Raw genomic sequence first — 20253 nt, forward strand, 5'->3', positions numbered from 1 at the left:
ATATATATATTTAGAGTTTAAAAATTTCTAATATTTTAAATATATTTGATTTTTTGACTCCGAATTTTTAAGCCCAGTCCGATATATTCGCGATCTCTTTATATGAAGTATTTTTGCCGATCCGTATTTTTTATTCAAATTTTTTATCCAATTTTTAAAAATAAAAATAATTAATTTATCATTTCATGGTAAGTCGATTTATTGATAATCCCTTACTTGCTAATAGAAATAGTGCTCAAAATTAATCTTGCATCTCAAAATTACTTATATACCGTCAGTGATATGGGATTGCAAACAGAGAAGAGTCATATTTTGAGTATTATCAACAAAATATTTAAAGTACTTATGTGAAACGCCATTTTTAAACAATCATTACATAAGTAAATTAATGGGAAATTTCTAATATATATATATTATTTTTTCAACTACGTGACATTTGAACTTATTCTGCCATTCCAACTCAAAAAAATTACGTGTATTTTTTGATAGGGATCTTGAAATTGAATTAAAATTTATTTGAACCACTAATTTTACATTTTTTAAGAGGACTATTATTTACAGGACCTAGTTTTGGTGGATGGTGTAGATCTTCAAGCTCGTGTAATAACATTTGCGAGCTTGAACCAGTGTTTGCAAAATCGAACCAAAACAGTTAATCGAACATGGGTCTAGAAGCGGTTTAACTGGCATATTTAACCGCTCTAACCGAGAAGTCCTGGACGGTAAAAAAAGTGCTAAAAAAATATATAAAGAAATAAAAAAATATAAAAGGCACATAAAGAATGATTAAAGCAAAACACATTCAAATGAAGTTGAAAATTAATGAAAAAATAGATTTTAACTCATTTTATATTTTCCAAAAGTTATATTTAAAATTTTCTAAAAAAGATGAAAAAATATAAAAGTGAGTATTAATGACCAAAACAATTTTTAATCCTCACCATAATATAAAGAATATTTAAAAATGTAATACAAATCAAATTCTTTATTTTAGAGAATTTATATAATTTTTGTGAACTTTTTTTGCTTTTTAATTGATCACCCTAACTGCACAAAACCAAAATCAGCCAGTGGCCGATTCCGATCTAACCAAACGATTAGCGGTTAGATCAGGAGATTTTGCGAATAATGGCTTAAACGCACCGAAGAAATCTGCAAAGTCAAATAGTTAATAGTTAAATATTATGACAAATTCTTCTAGTTTATTGATTTGTAGTTAAATATTATGATAAATTATTCTAATTTATTGATTTATAGTTAACTATTATGACAAATTCTTCTAATTTATTGATTTGAGGACTTCACTAATATGAATCAATTAATATTTTAGTAATATTTAACCATTGAGAAACTAGAGAGATGCGCGCGTTCTTATACATGGTCGGAGAGAAAAAAAAGCGAGTCAACAAAAGCAAGCGAGGGTAAAATGGTCCGAACTAACAAAAACTTCGACAACCGGCAGAGCCAACCTCCAACCACTACCAAAAGCAAAGAAGAGAGAGAGAGAGAGAGGGACTCCTTCCGCTTTCTCTCTCTACTAATCTCTCTCACTCTAAAACTTTCTCTCTCTAAAATCCTCCGGCTAATTTATCCCCCCGCCAATTTCTCTCTCTAAAATCGTCCGGCTAATTCCCCGCCAATTTCTCTCTCCTCCCTCAATAATTCCTGTAACAAAAACTAAAAAAATGGAAAAGTTGTCTCTTTCTCTCTCTAAAATGGTCTCGAAATGAGTCTCTCTCTCTAAAAGTATCACCGGGTTATTTCTTAATAATTGCGTGCACTACGTACTCGCCTCGCCTGCGCGCGCCACGTGGCCTGTCACCGCGGATCTCTGAGGTGAACCATGCCGAATGTTACCCCATTCAGTCCAACTTTATCTCTCTAAAAAACTCTCTTCCTTTCTCTCTCTACACGCTCCCACCCTCCATTACTACTCTCTCTCTCTCTCTACCCGCTTCCTCTCTCTGTCTTTTCTCTCTTTTGACATCATTTTTCATAATTCATGCACAGTTGAATTGTCTTCATTACTTCTCTCTCTAAACACTACATCTCGTTTTCTCTCTCTAACCGTTCCCTCTTTATTCATTCTCTCTCTCTCTCTACATTTGTTTACACAAAATTGAATTGTATTAATTTCTTCCGATCGTCTCTGATCAAGGCTAACGCCCTCTGATCGCCCTCTGATCCAGGGTTCCTGTCTTTGTATCAGGTACTCTATAAACTCTGTAATTCTCAGTTTCTTATTCTTCCTTTTTTGTAGTGTTTTCTTATTGTTCCTTTTTCTCCATTTCTTTGATTCATGGAGTCCCCTGTTGAATTTCTTAAGAATCTTTAACTTTTGTTTTTCTATTCTCAGTTGAGTTTCTTTTGAGGTTAAACGTCTCTTTTCTGAGTTTCTTATTTTTTATCTGTTTCCATTTCTTAGTTCATGTTGTTATCAGTTGAATTTCTATTGGATTCTAATTTTTTTTTTTTTTTAAATGGTTGATCAATGGCAGTTAATCAGGAGAGGGATTAGGCCTGGATTCTAGAGAAGGAGCAGCGCCTTCTGAGGATGGCGCTGTTCAGAAGGCTATTCTATCGGAAGCCACCAGACCGGCTTCTCGAGATTTCAGAGAGAGTTTATGGTGGGTTATTATGATCTCTCTGTCTCTAATGAATCATCTCATTTTTTATCAGTTCCGCCCCCCCCCTCCCCCCCGCCCTTTTTTCTGGGTTCTGGTTTTTTGTTCTCTTATTAATTATTGAGTAAGGTGAGAGGATGATGTGATTTCGGATGAACTATCCCCTAAACTATGTTGGGATTCCATTGGAGTGTCTGAAATCACCGTTAATCGTGTATGGAATATCGAATTTTTGCTCTCAAAATATGTGAATTTTATTGTTTCTGGTTGCTTGGCTACAAAGAGTAATTGCTTTTGGTTTCTTGATTAACTGGAGTTTTGGGGCTTTTGCTGTCATTTTGTTAAGATTGGGAATTTTGGGTTCTTGGGTTGCTTTTAGGGTTCGCTTGCATATTGATGAGAAGCTTAGGGGACCAATATTCAGACGAGAAACTTAGGGGACCTTGATCATTGAACAGAAAAGAAGAAGCTTTATGAGTAATGCATAAAACACCTGTTTTTTTTTTTTTTTTTGTCGGACGAGAGGCATCCTAAGTAACCGTGGAAGTGGGAAAACATAAAGTAAAAAGAAGAAGAAGAAGAAAAAGCAACTTGAGTAAGTTCTGACATTTTTTAGTTTTTTTATAATCTTTTCCAGCGGAGGAAGGTTGCATTGGAACTTTTTTTAGTCGTGCATTCATTCGATGACCTTTGGTCTAATGGAGTGACTGATACTCAGTTCATATATTGAGAGGACAAGAGTGAAGCTTGTCAAAATGAAATTGGAAAGTTCAGTGAATTCCCAAAGATTTGGTGTCATCTTAGAATTTAAGAGGCATACATTTCAATGGAAAACCTAGCCCTTTCAGTCATTCTAGCTCAATGAGGGTAATCATGGTCATTTGCACCCTGAGAACTATAGAGATTATGGTAATTTTGAAGTTTTGTTTCAAGTTTTCATTTATTCAGTGAAAACCAAGGATGTAAAGAGCTGTAATTCATTTTCGTATTTTTATTTTTTAGCAGAATTCTTGCACCATTGGTGCACTTTAGAAAATTCAATGCATCTTCCTTGTTGCATGATAACCAGTTTTTTAGGGAGATTAATGCTATTGTAGTGTTCCAAATTGAAAAGAAAGGTACTCGTACAAACCTTTGGAATTCTCCCATGAACTCCTCTTCTCCTGAACTTTGTCATGGTGAACTCATTATTACCTTCTTATGTGAGTTATTTCCTTTAACTTAGTAGGTAGTTTTATGTTTTGGTTGTTCTTGCTCTCACAATGTGCAAAGTTTAAATTCATTATGTTACTTAGAGTATCATGCCTTTTGGAGAAGTACTCTTGTATAATATAGCGAAAACCAATGGTACATGGACACCGACACAATGTCCAACACGTGTAGAGTGCTCAGTCCAGAAATGCCAATAAGGCAAGAACATCTGTACAAATGCTATTTTACATTAAGTTTATATACTAAAGTTTGATATTTTATACACAACCTGGCAGCTTTTGCAGCAGTAGAACTTATTGTCCCTCATGGAGCTTCCCGGCTTTGAGCTTCATGGGTTACGTTCTAGTTTAGTTTATATCGAATAAACAAACATAATATAACAAAAAATTTGCATTGATTTGTACACAAACATGCAATTCCCATGTTGGTACACTTTTTTAATACTGCATTTCTTCAAGACATCACGAGTTCCAACTTTGGGGCAGAACTGCATTTTTGTCATTCAAAAGATGTCTGAGGTGTTAACACGTGTCAAAGTATGGACACGTGTTGGCACCCGATATGAGAAGGATAATGAGGTGTTTGGGTAACACCGGAGAGAAACATAGTTTCAGAATTGGGGGTTAATGTTTCGGCTTTTTCCCTTTTTTTGCATGGTGCAGTATTCGACAGTTGCTTCTCCACAGATGTGTTGGAGGAAGACGAGTACAAGGTTTACTTGCGAGGAATAGTGGCGCAGCTACAAGACTACTACCCCGATGCGTCTTTCATGGTTTTCAACTTTAGAGAGGGAGAAAAGCGAAGCCAAATCACCGACATATTATCTCAATATGACATGACTGTGATGGACTATCCCCGCCACTTTGAAGGCTGCCCTTTGCTCCCTTTAGAGATGATCCACCACTTTTTGAGGTCAAGCGAGAGCTGGCTATCCTTAGAAGGCCAGCAAAATGTGTTGCTTATGCATTGCGAGAGAGGTGGTTGGCCTGTTTTGGCATTCATGCTTGCTGGGCTTTTGATTTATAGAAAACAGTACACGGGGGAGCAGAAGACCCTGGACATGGTGTATAAGCAAGCCCCACGAGAGCTTCTCCAGCTCCTATCACCTTTAAACCCAATTCCTTCTCAATTGAGATATCTCCAGTACATTTCGAGAAGAAGTGTTGGTTCAGACTGGCCTCCTTCTGATAGGATCTCAACTCTGGATTGCCTGATTCTTAGGGTCCTTCCTAACTTTGATGAGGAAGGTGGTTGCAGGCCTATCATACGCGTTTACGGCCAGGACCCCTCTAAAGTCACGAATAAGGGTCCTAAGGTTCGGTTTTCCATGTCAAAACAGAAGAAGCACGTTCGACATTACAGACAGGTAATACTGAGTCCTTATTATTTTGTTCTTTAAAGCTTATATGAGGGAATCCTGCTTCTACTGTACTCCCTATGCATCATTGTTCTAAATGTTTAGGATCTCAGCTGGAATTTCCACCATTAGAAGAAACAGAAAATGGAGATAACTAATCTAATTCACATGTTGGCTGTTGTGTCACCTACTGCACGTGAAATTTCATTTGCTTTTTAAAACTGATGCAGAAAGCCACCTGAAATTCTTTGGGCAATGCCAAAATCTACCATTTTTCTGCCTTAAATTTATATTTCACACAGCTACTACTGCTGCTGCTTCTCCTAATGCTTCTACAAAGAAAATAAGTAGGCCAAATTTGATCCATGAGTCAGAAAGTTTGCATTCCGGCGCTGGGGCAAACCTATTCCATAGGTTGGAATTAAGACCTCGTGTACTATTGCAATTGCAGCCGCACTGTGCACTGGTTAAAATGGATATTCATTGCCAAGTACAAGGCGATGTTGTGCTTGAGTGTATCCATTTAGATGAAGATCTAGAGCGTGAGGAGATGATGTTTAGGGTGATGTTCAACACGGCATTTATCCGGTCAAATATCTTGGTGCTTAACCGTGATGAAATCGACATATTATGGAATGCCAAGGACCAGTTCCCCAAGGACTTCAAAGCAGAGGTACATGGCTCTCTATCTCTCTCTCTCTCAATAAATATATATATATATATATATATATATATATATAGGATTATCTATAAAGAGACTATTTATCTTTTATACATAGAGGTCACAATTATTCTTATCCCTTAAATTTCAAAATGGGAAGTTGTAAGAGTGTGTCATTGAATAGACACAAAGTTCCAAAATAAAATTCTTGGACTTTGTCACTCACCCCAAGCCATCCAATTTGACATCTAATGAGTCGAAATGATTGTGACTTCCATGTACAAAGATATATATATATATATATATATATATATATATATATATATATATATATAGGAAAAGTCTTAAAAATTCCTATAAGCGAGTTTGAACAGTGTTTCGCCTGCCATAGACACCTTTATGAAACGGAACCACAACGGACGGCACTATGTCCGTGGTGGTATTGCGTGTTTTTTGGACCGCCACGGGCGTGCTATGTCCGTCACGGTGCCGCCCACGGAGCCTATAGGCTAAATCACTGTAGCATTTCGCCTATAGGTGTTGGGTAGTGGCTTCTATATATATAGAAGACTGTTTCATTATATTACTATAAAGCTGTTGTATGATATCACTACGCTATGCGAGGAGTGACTTCATGACACCATGTCATTATAATATAATGAAATCACACTTCTAGAAAACAATGTTTGTGGCACTTATGTCACCCCAACTTTTGCATAGGCACTCTCTTCTTCCCAACATTTAATCCCCTCCAAAAAATAATATTAAAATTTAATTTGCACCTTACATATGGTTAAAATTAGCCCCCCTTCCAAGAATGAATCTTGATCGCCCATTTGGTGAATTTTAAGATCTAGACTTGTGGGAACTAAAAAATAGTCTTTTATTTTTTGACATTGTTCATCTAATGATAACAAAATCATCTTCAAAATTTGGAAAATGAAAAAGTTCCTTCTAAGGCCTAGATGTAAGCATCTCACTAAAGAGACAACCTATGTTAAGTGGGTTAAAAAAACACTTTTAGGGTGTGTTTTCAAAATTTATGTTTTTTGTAATTGTTCATCAAAATGAAAGGAGTATATATTTACAAATTGGGGTCAAATAAATGGCCCTAACATGGTTTTTTAAGATTGTTTTATTGTATTACTATAAAACCGTTGAATGGTATCACTCCCCACACAAAACACACACACACAAATACATATATGGAAAAGTACACAATAAGAATGTTTATTTTTGGCACAAGGAGATCACAATCATTATTGACCATTAGTTGTGAAATTGGGTGGCTGGGGTTGTGTTATTGATTGAGCATAATAATCAAAATACAATTTTTTGAACTGTGTAATACACCGTTAGCTGTCAGATTTCACATCTGATGTCTATAGGTGATTGTGACCTTGCACTAAAAATAAAAGGTTTTGTGGCGTACAATCACTATATATATATATATATATGAATGGTCTTGTTGTATGCAGTCAATATATTTATATATTGGAATTTAGAAATACGAGTCATAGTCTAAAGCTATACATCTTTGATGCAGTTAATCTTCTCGGACATGGATTCTGTTGCTCCTTCTATTGACACCAAAGTTGCACCTGGCAATTTGGATGAGAAGAGTGCCCTTTTGGTGGAGGAATTCCATGAGGTTCAGGAGATCTTTGACAGTTCAGAGTGGTCCCATGATGAGGATGTTGCCCCCGATATACTTCCTCCTGTAACTGCAAAAAATGGTGTTCACTGTGGATCGGAACATGGTGCTATGCAAAAGGATATCAAGAATAACATCGTCCAGCCTAAGTTGGAGCAGAATGGTGTGCACCACAAATCTGAGCCTGCTGTTCCTGAAGAGAATGTTGGAAAGCCTAAGGTAGAGCAGAATGGTGTGCACCACAAATCTGAGCCTGCTGTTCCGGAAAAGAATGTTGGAAATATTATCTCACAAATAAAGTTAGGGGCCAATGGTGTGCATAATAATAGGTTCCAACCCAGTGTTCTGCAAGAGAGGGCAGAAAACATTGTTTCCCAGCAAAAGTTAGAGACAAATTTTGCTCATCACAAATTGGAACCTAGCGGTCGGCACACAATAACAGAAATTTTTTTTTCTCATCAGAAGTTAGAAGTGAGTGATGCACACCATAAATTGGAATCAAGTGCTCTGCAAAAGACTACGGATAACATTGATCCCAAGCATAAAATGGAGATGAATGGTGTACACTATAAGCTGGAACCTGTTGTTCCTCAACATAAAATAGAGAACATGCTTTCCTTGAAGGATTTAGTCTTGAATGGTGTGCACCGTATTTTAGAAACGGGCCTTTCTCAAAAGGAAAAAGAGAAAATTGTATCCCAACAGAAATCAGAGCCCCAAGAGAAGTCTGAAGCTAATGCTCATTCCCTGACGACTGAAAGTTCATTGTCCCCCCCAACCCCCAAACTACAACCTATTGCACGTGTTGAGGCAGTGAGGAATTCAGTTTTTCCCAAGCAAAAGATTAAACAGGATGAATCAGAGGTTCCTCTTGCAAAACCCACAAAACCCAAGAAAGTTCCTCGGTGGATTCCACCAAGGCCTGAACCAAATCCAGGTTATGCAAACCCTCTCCATGTCTCACCTCATCCTCCTACTAGATATAACAGTTCACCTGCTGCTCTTGGCATCACTCCTTTTCTAGATTATGCTTCATATGAGAACACAGTCACATTGCCTTCTACTGCTGAATTTGAAGATGTGGATTCAGAGGGGAATGAATCCACATCCTCTAATGGTTTGCCTGAGGCTAATTCTATTGCACCTCCACCGACTGTGCAAACTTATCCAATGGGGACAATGCCTAAACAACCATCTCCTTTTTCACAAGTGGCATCTGTTGTGAGTTCAATGTCTACGACTTTACATGAGAAAAATACTGCTCTATTGCCACCATCACCCCCTCCCCCATTTCCACTAACGATGGGTTCTACAACTTCACGATTACTGCTCTTCCAAACAGTGGCTTCTCCGCCCCATCCACCTCTACCCCCTCCACCACCTCCATCAGGGACTTCATTGAAAGTCATTTTCACTCCACCTGCCCCTCCGCCACCCCCACCACCACCACCACCACCACCCGGCTCTTGTATTCCTCCTCCTCCACCACCACTACCTTCGCCGCCAAGAGCCACATCATCAGGTCTCCAATTTCAGACACCTCCACCTCCTCCTCAGCCACCACCTCCTCTACGCTCAGGTTCTGCTTTTATGGCCCACCCTCCTCCCCCTCCTCCTCCCCCCCCTCCCCCAAACTTTGTGAATAATGGATTTTTAGCTCCACCTTCTCGGTCTCCTCCTCCCCCTCCCCCTCCCCCTCCCCCTCCACCTCCACCTCCTTCTGCTTTTGTAAGCACTTCTTTGTCACCTCCACCTCCACCACGACCACCACCACCACCACCACCTCCTTTGCATATGGGGAGCACCGCTCAAGGTTCCTTGCAAGGCCTCCCACCCCCTCCCCCTCCCCCTCCCCCTCCTCCTCCTCCTCCTCCTTCTCCTCCTCCTCCCATGCCAAAGGTCGGTGGTTTGGGTGCTCCTCCTCCTCCTCCACCTCCCCCACCTCCCACTGGATCTATGCCTTCTCTTTCTCAAGGTTCTATTCCGCGTGGATCAGCACCTCCTCCCCCTCCACCTCCTCCTCGTCCTGCTACCACTCCCAATGCTCCTCTTCCTCCGCCTCCTCCTCCTCCCCCTCCAGGTCGTGGAGCTCCACCTCCTCCAGGTCGTGGAGCTCCACCTCCTCCTCCTCCCCCTCCAGGTCGTGGAGCTCCACCTCCTCCTCCCCCTCCAGGTCGTGGAGCTCCGCCTCCTCCTCCTCCCCCTCCAAGTCGTGGAGCTCCGCCTCCTCCTCCTCCCCCTCCAGTTCTTGGAGCTCCTCCTCCTCCTCCTCCGCCTCCAAATCGTGGAGCTCCAGCTCTCCCTCCGCCTCCAAATCGTGGAGCTCCCCCTCCACCTCCCCCTCCTGGAGGATGTGGAGCTCCACCGCCCCCTCCCCCTCCTGGAGGACGTGGGGCTCCACCTCCCCCTCCCCCTCCTGGAGGTCGTGCTCCCTGTCCTCCAACGCCTCCAAGGGCACCAGGAGCTGGGGCACCCCCACCGCCTCCCCCAGGGGTTGGTAAGCCAATGGCTTCAAACTTATCACTTGGGGATAGGGGGCGTGGACCTTCACGCCTTGTGCAGCCATCAACTCGCCGAACGTCTCTAAAGCCTCTTCATTGGGTCAAGGTAACAAGAGCGGTGCAAGGCAGCTTATGGGCAGAGTCGCAAAATTATGATGAGGCTTCCAAGTATTAAACTATTGCTCTCATATTTATTGGCTTTTTCTTTTTCTTTTAAAAATGGATTTTGCTTGTTGTTTGTTTAGTTGTTTACTTCTATTTGTACTTTAACATTCTAGAGCTCCGGAGATAGATATAATAGAACTTGCGAGTATCTTCTCTACTGTGGTGCCAACTTCAGATGGAAAATCAGGGGATAAATCTGAAGGAAGGCGCAAGTCTCTTGGGAAACCGGATAAAGTTCATTTGGTAAGACCTATAAATTAAGTTCATATTGCTTATTTAGAGTAGCTTCCTCTGGCATCATATCACCTTGTTTCTCTCTGACTTTCTTTATTAATTTCTCATTATCAAGTGCATAAAAGCATAAATTCTAAAAACATTTTGCTTTGATGTTCTTATAGAGAATGCATACATATCCGTTTTTTGAGGAAAGTTTGACTTGGTATGCCTACATAACAGTCGCGCAAAATGGTGATCAAATGCATGGCATGAAATATTTGACAACATTACTGCGATCTAATGAATTTTATAAGCTCAATGCTTAATCTCAATTGTTAAAAGTGCAAAATGGATTTTTTTCCCATTTGCTTTTTGTCTTATGAAATACCTCTGTTAAATGTAGAAGTTTTAGTTGTTTAGTTGACGGAATAATATGACCGTTTTTGCCCTTTTCTGCCCTTGGAATAAACTTTCTTATGGAATAAATCGTTTATGATCACTTCCATTTCATGATTTTATTTATGACATCCTTTCATCTAGTGTGGGTTCCTCATCTACCGCGTTGTTCTTTTTGTGTAAGTGGGCTTATCTCCTAGGTGCAATCCTTGAATTCTTTAATTTGAAGAGCAAAGTAAAGCTATGTAATTATGCAATAATAATAATAATAATAATAAGAAATTGGAATCTGCTAGCCAAGTCAAATATGTCTTTAACTCATGCAAAAGAGATGATGGCACATCATTCTTTATTGAATCTTTATTTTCTTGTTACTCTTAGTGTTTCCACCTAGCTGATCTACTCGGAATTAGAAACCACACTTCTAGCCATGTATAGTGATTACTGTAAAATGGTCTATTCCTTGGTTATTTTTATGTAGTGTTTAGTTTAAATTGATGTCAATGCTGAAAATATCATGGGAACGAGCTCTGGTTAGAGATGGTTAGGGTGGAAGGTGCCACTACATGACATCTAGAGCTCCATTCTCAACGAGGTCTTGAGTTAACATCATCATCATCCGAGCCTTTTCCCAAGTATTTGGGGTTAGCTACACGAATCATGCTTCATCATTCCTGTCTATTAAGGGCTAGAACCTCAGTCATACCATATGTCACCATATCTCTTCTCACTACTTCCATCCATGTCCCTTTTGGGCATTCTCTTTACCCCTTTAGAGCCTTCCACTAATATCAAATTGCCTCTCCTAATTGTTGTTGTTCTACGTCGATGCTGCACATGTCCAGACCACTTAAGTCTATTCTCCCTCATCTTATTACCTATTGGAGCCACCCCTAAGTTCCCTCGGATGTATTCATACTGAATTCTATTATTTCTTGTTTTGTCACTCATCCATCTCAACATTATCATCTCAGCTACACTCATTCTTTGAATATGTCGTTTCTTAATCGCTCAACATTCTAGTCTTGCAACCGTCCTATAGAACTTCCCCTTCAGTCCCAAGTTAACATCTAAAAAGAAAAAAAAGAACCTAAAAAATATCATAAGCATCTAAAAAACTAAAGAAGAAAATAATCTAAAAATATCATAGGCCTTAGCATCTTAATTTAGGGTAACGTAGAAAGAACGACTGTTTTTTCCCATTTCATACACTCTGTCAAAGTTCATGCATAATCCATATGCTTGTTGCAATAAGAATCTTTTATCGCCTTTATAGGCCTTGATAACATCATTCATATTTATTCTTTTTCTTGTTCTCAGATGTCTGAGCTAATTATCTATGCTTCTTAACCCCAACTATACAGATTGAACAGAGACGAGCTTATAATTGTGAAATCATGCTCACGAAGGTCAAGATACCTCTCTCCGATCTTATGGTAAGCTCAAGTGGTATTCGGCTTCATTGCACTTCAAATATTATAAGTAGATTTCGTGAAAATGTCGTAAAGAAAATCAATATCTTCAATGTTTCGTACTCTGGCTGTGCCCTCTGTGTTCGGAGTTCCAAACTTGTTTTACGACAAGTTCTATTTTGTTCTTTTTTTATTAATGCCCAACTGCATGCTGTGATAAACGTTATAAACTGGTGCTTCATGGCTGTTAATCATATGAATGTTGCCACAGAGTGCAGCACTTGCATTGGATGATTCGATTCTTGAAGTTGATCAGGTGGAAAATCTTATAAAGTTCTGTCCTACAAAAGAGGAAATGGAGCTTCTTAAGGTGATTTTTATTTTGACATCCACTTCTATTTAATAAAAATTTTCTTGTCATTGCACATTTCTTCTTGCAGAGATTTTTTATCTCTCTTCCTTTTATGTACAAGTGAATTACATTAATTGTTGTACACCTGAATTTTTAGTAGCTTGAATAGTGTTTGCTTACCTTTTCTTTATCTTCCTTGAGTTATCAGGGGTACACTGGGAGCAAAGAAAATTTGGGGAGATGTGAACAGGTCTGGAACTTTCCTTATTTGCCGTTTGCTATGCACTTTTCATTAATCATGTCGAAGTCTAACATTCAGCAGAGATATAATTATCTAAACCTGAACAAAATTAGCTGTTGGATAGTTAATTAGAATGATATTCTCTTTGTGCTTTAGTTAAACACCTTAATTTCTATGATTTCGCTAAATACGTTTGGTGCCTTGATTTTGAAAATTGGTCAGTGCACATTTAGCTTTTGATAAATTCCAATTTTGCATATTTACAGGTTAAGTTATTTGAAAGTTTTGAGTTTTTGTCTGCAGCTGTTTTTGGAGATGATGAAAATTCCACGGGTTGAATCAAAGCTCAGAGTTTTTTCATTTAAGAGTCAGTTTAACTCTCAGGTTGTAAGAGTCTTCTTCATTCTTTTCAGTACTTGGGAGTATGGTATCTTAATGATCCTTATAATTGGCTTCTCTGACCATCTATTTTTTGCAGATAGTTGATTTCAGAAAGAGTTTAAACCTCGTGAACTCTGCCTGTGAAGAGGTGAGCATCATCTGTTTAATGCTTTTATGCCATAGGCCTCTTTATACAGTTTGTATGATTTTATATCAACATTCTGTCTGATTCTGTCATTTCAGATAAGAAACTCCATCAAATTGAAAGCCATCATGAGGACCATCCTTTTATTGGGCAATGCATTAAACCAGGGAACTTCTCGGGGTTAGTCACATATCAATTTGAACTGCTATTGAGCTCGTATGATTCAGTTGTCAGACAGTTTTTCTGGTTTAAGGGGTTCTTGTTTTGTATTGCGACCTTTCTTGTGTTGCTTCATAGTGCTTCCCCATGCACTGCCTTCTTTTTTTTTGGGGATTTCACTTCCTAAACATACACTCAATTAGAACTCTGTGCATATTACCAAAAGATTCTTAGCATGTCATTCACATGCAAGCTAGTCTTAAATCTAGGAGACAAACCCATTCATGCCCAGGGATATCATTGAAAAAGTCATCTGTGTTAATATTATTTTTGGCCTTTCTTACTAACCTCATGGGTTTCACTTCCTAAACATACATCCAACAAAATCCCTATGCTTGTTATGCTTGTTATCATTACAACTGTTTTAATGTCCTTCACATGCATAATTAGTCTTCATCTGGGAGTGCAATCTGTTCATGCCCATAGATGATATTGGAAAAATCATCTGTGCTGATATTATTTTGGTCTTTTTTACTTTATATGTACGAATGATTCTGCACGTACGAATAATTGTGGTGATTATTTTGTTTTGGGGAATTTATCAGAATGCCCATGATAGATGAATTATGCAACATTTTATCCATTTTGCAACTATTCCAACTCAAGGTCATATGTTTTTTCATGGGTGTTTTGAAAGAAAGGAAAAAAGGATGGGTAAAGTGTCAAATTGGTCATCTCTATGGGTATGCTGATAATTTCCCTTTTGTTTTAGGCTTTATCTTTAACAATTTAACTTGATATACGGTTTTCTAGAGGGATTTACAGCAATGCTTATCATGTTTACATTGTATTTTATGGAACAATCAGATATTTGACTTTTGCATAGTTTAGTAATAGCTGGAGATGTCAATATGAAAATTTAAAAGTCCGATTGTTTCTGCTGTGGGTTTCAACTTTAATCAATTTTTTTAATCTAAAACGTTACTTGGGGCGCAAGACTGAACTTCCTTCATCTACTTGGTTTTTGTATCCTTTATTGGGATCATTTACTTTCTCTCATTTCTTGCTGATTTTTTTTTCTTTTTTGCCTAATAGGTTCTGCAGTAGGATTCCGGCTGGATAGCCTTCTAAAATTATCAGATACCCGTGCTTCTAGCGGGAAGATTACCCTTATGAACTATCTATGTAAGGTGGGTACTTTGAAATTTCCTTTTCAATATTTTACATAAAAGTTCTGTTGTTTCAGTGCACATGAATGGACCCATTTTTCTGAGATTGCCTCCTGGGAAACTGTATAACATGACAGTTGCATTCTCCAAGTTGGGCGTTTAGGAACTAATATCCGAGTAACATTGGTTATTCATGTCATGTTCGTTGTAAATAAATGTTTGTTGTCACTGACGAGTAAAGCTTGTAAAAATAAAACGTTAGACATCCACTTACTAAGTAATCACTCAGCTACTAAATAATCTGAAAAACAACAATTGAAAACCGAATTGCTCACTTCGGCACTTCAATAAATTGATGAATGACCAAATCATGTGATTCCTTCAACTTCGACGTTGGCAGTTGTTAGTTCATAAGATGCTCGACTGATTTTCAGATTACCTTGAGTCTTGTATTGTTTAAGAGCCACTTTCTTGTCATTTAAATGCTCTATTGCAGTTTCTTCTCGTCACTTGTATGGTATGTTTGGTCTTGGTTGGATCTGAATTTTGATGTGGAGGGCTTAGACAGACTCCCAAAGCCCCTTTTTGTGTATTCTTAACTGACTTCATAAGCCACAAACTCTCCATGGATGGCAAAAAAAAAAAGGAACCACATGTCAGAAGCATGCCATGAAATGCTTTGCGACCAGAGAAAGTAGTCTAGTTATCTAGTAGGATGTTTATGTAGATTGCTTATTGCATGCCGTGAGTCAGAAGTTACCATAAAAAATATTCCTTAATATGCTCTTCAGAGTTCTCCATGAATCATTCAGGGCACATGAATTTGGCTCATACTTCTGATTTTATCCTTGGTAAGGGCTTGCAGCCTTACACTTATTGTATATATATCAGATATCTGTGAGATGCCACTGAGTTTACATGTTTTCTCATATTGCATTTATTTACCTTTTGAAAATGACAGATTCTTGCCGATAAGCAACCGGAACTTCTTGATTTTCACAAGGAACTTTTCAGCTTGGAAAGTGCATCCAAGGTTTTATTCTTCTGGTGGCTTATTTTTTACTCTTATCTGTCTTGCTAGTTTCTAGCCATTTAGATTTGATCAGAAGGATTAATGCCGTATACAGATTCAGTTAAAGTCTTTGGCAGAAGAAATGCAAGCAATCACGAAAGGGCTTGAGAAGGTTGAGCAGGAGTTGGCTGCATCTCAGAATGATGGCCGTGTTTCAGAAGGTTTCCACAAGGTATTATGGGGATCTTGTGAGCTCATCTATTCTAATTTTTAATTGTAATTCTTTTACTAGGAAAAACATATGGTTGTTTCATCTTGGGTGTCATTTTCTTCTTTATTTTGCTCTCTCTCTCTCTCTCTCTCTCTCTCTCTAATTGAGCCAAAAAATAAGGGTTATTTCGTAAGCGCTTTAAATAAATCAGAATCCAACCTGGTCATCAGTCGATTGCCCCAGCGCCAATTAATGTTAGTTTCCTTCTTTGTTTAGACGTTGAAGGAGTTTCTTGTGACTTCTGAATCCGAAGTGAGATCCTTGACTTCACTCTATTCTGCAGTGGTATGTTAATACATTAATAATGGAAACTGTTGTAATTTGCATGACAATCCGATGCCTGTTTTTTTAACTTATGGAGCACTTAACAGGGCAGAAATGCAGATGCCCTTACCCTCTATTTTGGGGAAGACCCAGCTCGCTGCCCATTCGAACAAGGTAACTTCCAAACATGTGAATGCCTCTCCATCTCTCATGTCGGAACTGATTCTCATACTTCTTAAATGAAAAATATAGGTATTTGTAATTGCATATTATACATCATGTATGTGGTTTGTAATGCACATTTATAGCATGTACCTCCTGTTCTAAGCATCCACGGTTGAGATGAAACATAGTTTGATAGTGACTGTCCTGTCTTGTAGGAAAGTTTCATCTCCACTTCATTTTCCTGGGAACGGATGCCCTGGATTCATGTTATATACCAAGCATATTTTGTTTATATTATCCTACCTATCCCTTTTGTCATTGGGATCTTCTTTTTTTTTTTTTTTTTAAATTCTGAGGGAGCAAGAATTGATATCTTCATTTTATGTACATAAAAGCACATATCCTAAAATAGTATGCAGTACTATGAAAAAATATATGTATTCATAATGAGTATCATGGAAATGCAGTCATGTCAACACTGTCAAATTTTGTGAGGATGTTTAAGAATGCACATGAGGACAACTGTCGCCAGGCCGAGCTTGCGAGAAAGAAAGCAGAAAAAGAGGCAGAGAAGGAGAGGATGAAGGCCTCGGCTCCTCCTACGAGGAGAGGAGAGAGAGAGGGGGAGAAGGATCGGCCAATGAATCCATTGGCTTCAGCAAGGAAAAAAACAGGATGGGAGTCTGTTGCTCTTGCTCTTGGTGGCTAATAAATCACGTGGGATAAATGAATGGGTGGGTTTCTTTCACGAGGGAGGAGGAGGAGGGGTCGTGAGTTTAGTAGAAAATGGCCCCTTCAGATGCATTGGGAGTTTCCATATGAGAACCTCAATTGTGATATATGGGGGCAAGGTCAGCCTTTTCACCTTGCTTTTTCTATTCTAACAAAGAGTATACATAATCCAATGAACCATGAGAAAACTATTTTGCATCAATTTTTTAAATTTTAGTGCGTTTGGTCATCAGTGTCCATTGAAAGATGGAAAACAATGGAGGGAGAGCGGGAGCCACCATTGGATTCATGTCATGTTCTGGTGGTTTCCACTCTCAATCAATGCCAACCATTTCAATGCTTGGGATGAAGTAACTGATTATTGTTATTATTATTTTTCCCATTGCCTGGTGGATTATGTAATATATTTTCCCCTTTTCACTTACCGTAATGTTTTTTTTAAAAGAAAGTGTGTAGAGTACAGTGGATTGGTAAATGTTACTCCAAAGCTACATCCACCATCTGTTTCCACTAACGGATGGTTGGAGATTAAGCTGAACGTAGGCCCATGGGGACATGTGGATACAGTCTATTGCCGACCATTCGGCTGTCTCCCGACAGACTGTAGATGTAGCTTGTAGTCCATTGGATGATGCTATGCTTTCTCTTGTTCAATTATAATTGTCCCTTTTCACACTGTTGAGTAGTGATCCCTTTAGCTTGCTAAATTCAATGGTTTGTTGTCTTGGTTTTGCTGTAGCAACTGCTTTCCAGCGAGGAGCGGCTGGTGTGATCAGGTTTGGATATTGGTGATGGTATAAAAATCCGACTTGCGGTCAATTCTTTTTGTAATATAGATTTTTTTCTCGGTTCGTTTGTTCTTTGCTTCTTGAGGCTTTTTCCTCGGAGCCCTTGTATCATATAGAGAGAGAGAGAGAGAGAGAGAGAGAGAGAGAGAGAGCTATTTTGCGGGTAGGGCCCAGCAAAACACAGAGAGAGAGAGAGATGCACATATACAAGCTTGTTCAGTGTGATTGATGGGACGATATTACTTGGTGTGCAAGGTCAAGTTTTTTGTTCAAATGAAGTTCTTTGGCAGAAGCTTCATATTGTAAATGTTCATGTGCTCTTAGGTCTGAGCTCATTGCTCAACGGATGGTAGTTTGTTTGTTTGGATGGGTTATGTGACCCAAAAATCAGGAAAAATGTAAAATAAAAATTCCATCAAGGGAATAATTTGTCTTATTTTTATTGCCTTCTCAAAAGATCACCAAAATGTTATCACAATCTTGAGATTGTGATTCTGTTATCTCTCTCCAGAGATGGATAGATTGTGCTCTCTCTCTAGACAGGCGCATCCATGCATATTTTTCTGTTTTCTTATTGTGTTGTTTGGAATCCTGCAAGAAACCTAGAACAAAAGGCTACATCTCCACGTGCCTATATATCTTGTTTGAATCAAATTTGGATTGAGATTAGGAGAGCTAAGAGGCTTGTTAGTGATTTATTTAGTGCAATGCTCCACATTTTAAATAACTTTTGAGACTTGCAGCAGCCCTACAGTGTAGGGCAGGATCTAGCTCGTGCATGTGACTCGCAACCCTACAAATTACTTTTCTATACAAGTGATGGGATGCGCGTGTGGTTTTTTGCCTGCTTGCATTTGTCTGTTAGAGAGAGAGAGAGAGAGAGAGGTGGCTTTTTCTCATAGCTTCAATATCAGTTGGAGAGAGAGAGCTTTTTTGCTTCAATATCAGTGGTCGATTCTAGAGAAACTTTTTCAAAGCCTTTAACATTAGTGGTCGATTCTAGAGAGAGAAACTTTTTCATAGCCTTTTACATTAGTGGTCGATTCTAGAGAGAGAAACTTTTTGAGCTTCAATAGTGGTGGTTGAGAGAGAGAGAGTGTGAGGAGTTTTCACGGTTTCAATAACAGTGGTTGAGAGAGAGAGAGTGAGAGGAAGAGAGTTTTTTTTCACCGCCAGAGAGAGAGAGAGCTCTTTTCAGAGCTAGAGAGAGAGAGAGAGAGAAAGACCCACCAATTGGCTTTTCTAAAAGGAAAAGAGGAGGAATGGAATGCAATTTTGGCCTCTAGCGGAGGCAACGAACCAAAGGATGGGAAGAGCCCGTGATATCCCTCCCATTCTTGCATGTGATATATACAGTTAAAAGTACAAACCTTTCACAGGGAAGAGAGAATTCCTTTCACTTGTTTTATACTCTCAATGGGGGGCACTCTTTCTCGTCTAAAATTACTGTCCTCTATCAAGTGTGACAAATTGATGATCCATCTTTGAAGGCATCCTCTATACTTTGAAAGCAAAAATTGTGCATTAGAACATTGGTGCAAGAAGCCAAGGTTTCGCTTTAATATAGGATCACCCAACTAACTAAATTAGCTCTCTCTCTCTCTATAATGAATTTATTCTAATCTTCATTTTTCTCTTGAGGGGCGCACACCTTTATCTTCAATCTTCATGGAAGGGCACCTAAAACATCTAATTCTACTCCCTCCCTATCTCTTTCTCTTTTGGATACTCGCTCTTTCTCTTTTGGGTAATTCAGTTGGGAAGATAGGTCTTTGTCTATTTTTTCAAATAGTTCATGAGTTAGTTTTTTTTTTTAAAGGAGTTAGTAGGTAGTGTCAGTGGGAATGAAATTCACAAAAGGTGTTGGGGTGGTATCAGTTAAGCCTTTTTTTCAAAATTTAGACCATTTTTTTATTTGTATATGCTATTTTTGTGCAAGGGGCATGCTAATCTTTTCTGTACCGTATCAATTTTTTCGGAGACACACTCTGTCTACCTCTTCCCATAGTCTTGTTTAATTTTGCGTATTTTTTATTCAATTAGAGAGAACATCTAAAAAAGGAAAAAATAGTGGGTAAACTGAAATATCCATGGGGGTGAACATAAAGGGGACAATGATTAAATGTTACCCTCTGGTAGAGAGAGGAAAAGGACTCATTCTACTAGAGAGAGAGATGAGGACTTTATGTAGTGCAAGAGAAAGCGATGACTATCATCTCTATTAGATTCTTTATGTAGTGAAAGGTGTAGCCTGATGGAGAAAGAAGGATGAGGACACCATTGTAGAGAGAGAGAGAGATAAGGACACCATTGTAGTGAGCGAGAGAGAGAGATAAGGACAGTATGGTCTCCATGGGATTCTTTACGTAGTGCAAG

General features: G+C 38.7%; 1 protein-coding gene and 1 non-coding gene across 8 annotated transcripts; one reads left to right on the top strand and one right to left on the bottom strand.

The window, feature by feature from the left end:
• The first annotated feature begins 1851 nt into the window (after window positions 1-1851).
• On the top strand, window positions 1852-18313 carry LOC18434712 (formin-like protein 18). Of its 7 annotated transcripts, none has more exons than XM_088850441.1 (20): window positions 1852-2209; window positions 2499-2627; window positions 4499-5202; window positions 5645-5866; window positions 7401-10177; window positions 10288-10417; window positions 12151-12222; window positions 12470-12568; window positions 12752-12800; window positions 13095-13175; window positions 13270-13320; window positions 13416-13497; window positions 14572-14666; window positions 15437-15496; window positions 15607-15678; window positions 15773-15889; window positions 16145-16213; window positions 16300-16366; window positions 16825-17208; window positions 17829-18313. In XM_088850441.1, exons 2-9 carry the CDS (start codon window positions 2555-2557, stop codon window positions 12794-12796), a joined length of 4122 nt encoding a protein of 1373 aa, XP_088706567.1. In that variant the 5' UTR covers window positions 1852-2209; window positions 2499-2554; the 3' UTR covers window positions 12797-12800; window positions 13095-13175; window positions 13270-13320; window positions 13416-13497; window positions 14572-14666; window positions 15437-15496; window positions 15607-15678; window positions 15773-15889; window positions 16145-16213; window positions 16300-16366; window positions 16825-17208; window positions 17829-18313. The 7 variants fall into 7 exon arrangements, with proteins under 7 accessions (XP_088706567.1, XP_088706564.1, XP_088706561.1 ...); XM_088850438.1 differs by having other exon boundaries at window positions 12759-12800; XM_088850435.1 differs by lacking the exon at window positions 15437-15496 and having other exon boundaries at window positions 7401-9567; window positions 9628-10177; window positions 12759-12800.
• A 1456-nt stretch (window positions 18314-19769) lies between these two features.
• Window positions 19770-19869, bottom strand: LOC148780013 (U6 spliceosomal RNA). Its single transcript, XR_016043476.1, has one exon. It is a non-coding gene; the product is annotated as a U6 spliceosomal RNA (small nuclear RNA).
• Between the last annotated feature and the right edge of the window lie 384 nt (window positions 19870-20253).

This window comes from Amborella trichopoda, chromosome 10, assembly GCF_054954075.1.
Source record: "Amborella trichopoda isolate Santa Cruz 75 chromosome 10, AtrichopodaSantaCruz75HAP2 v2.0, whole genome shotgun sequence".
Classification (NCBI taxonomy): domain Eukaryota; kingdom Viridiplantae; phylum Streptophyta; class Magnoliopsida; order Amborellales; family Amborellaceae; genus Amborella; species Amborella trichopoda.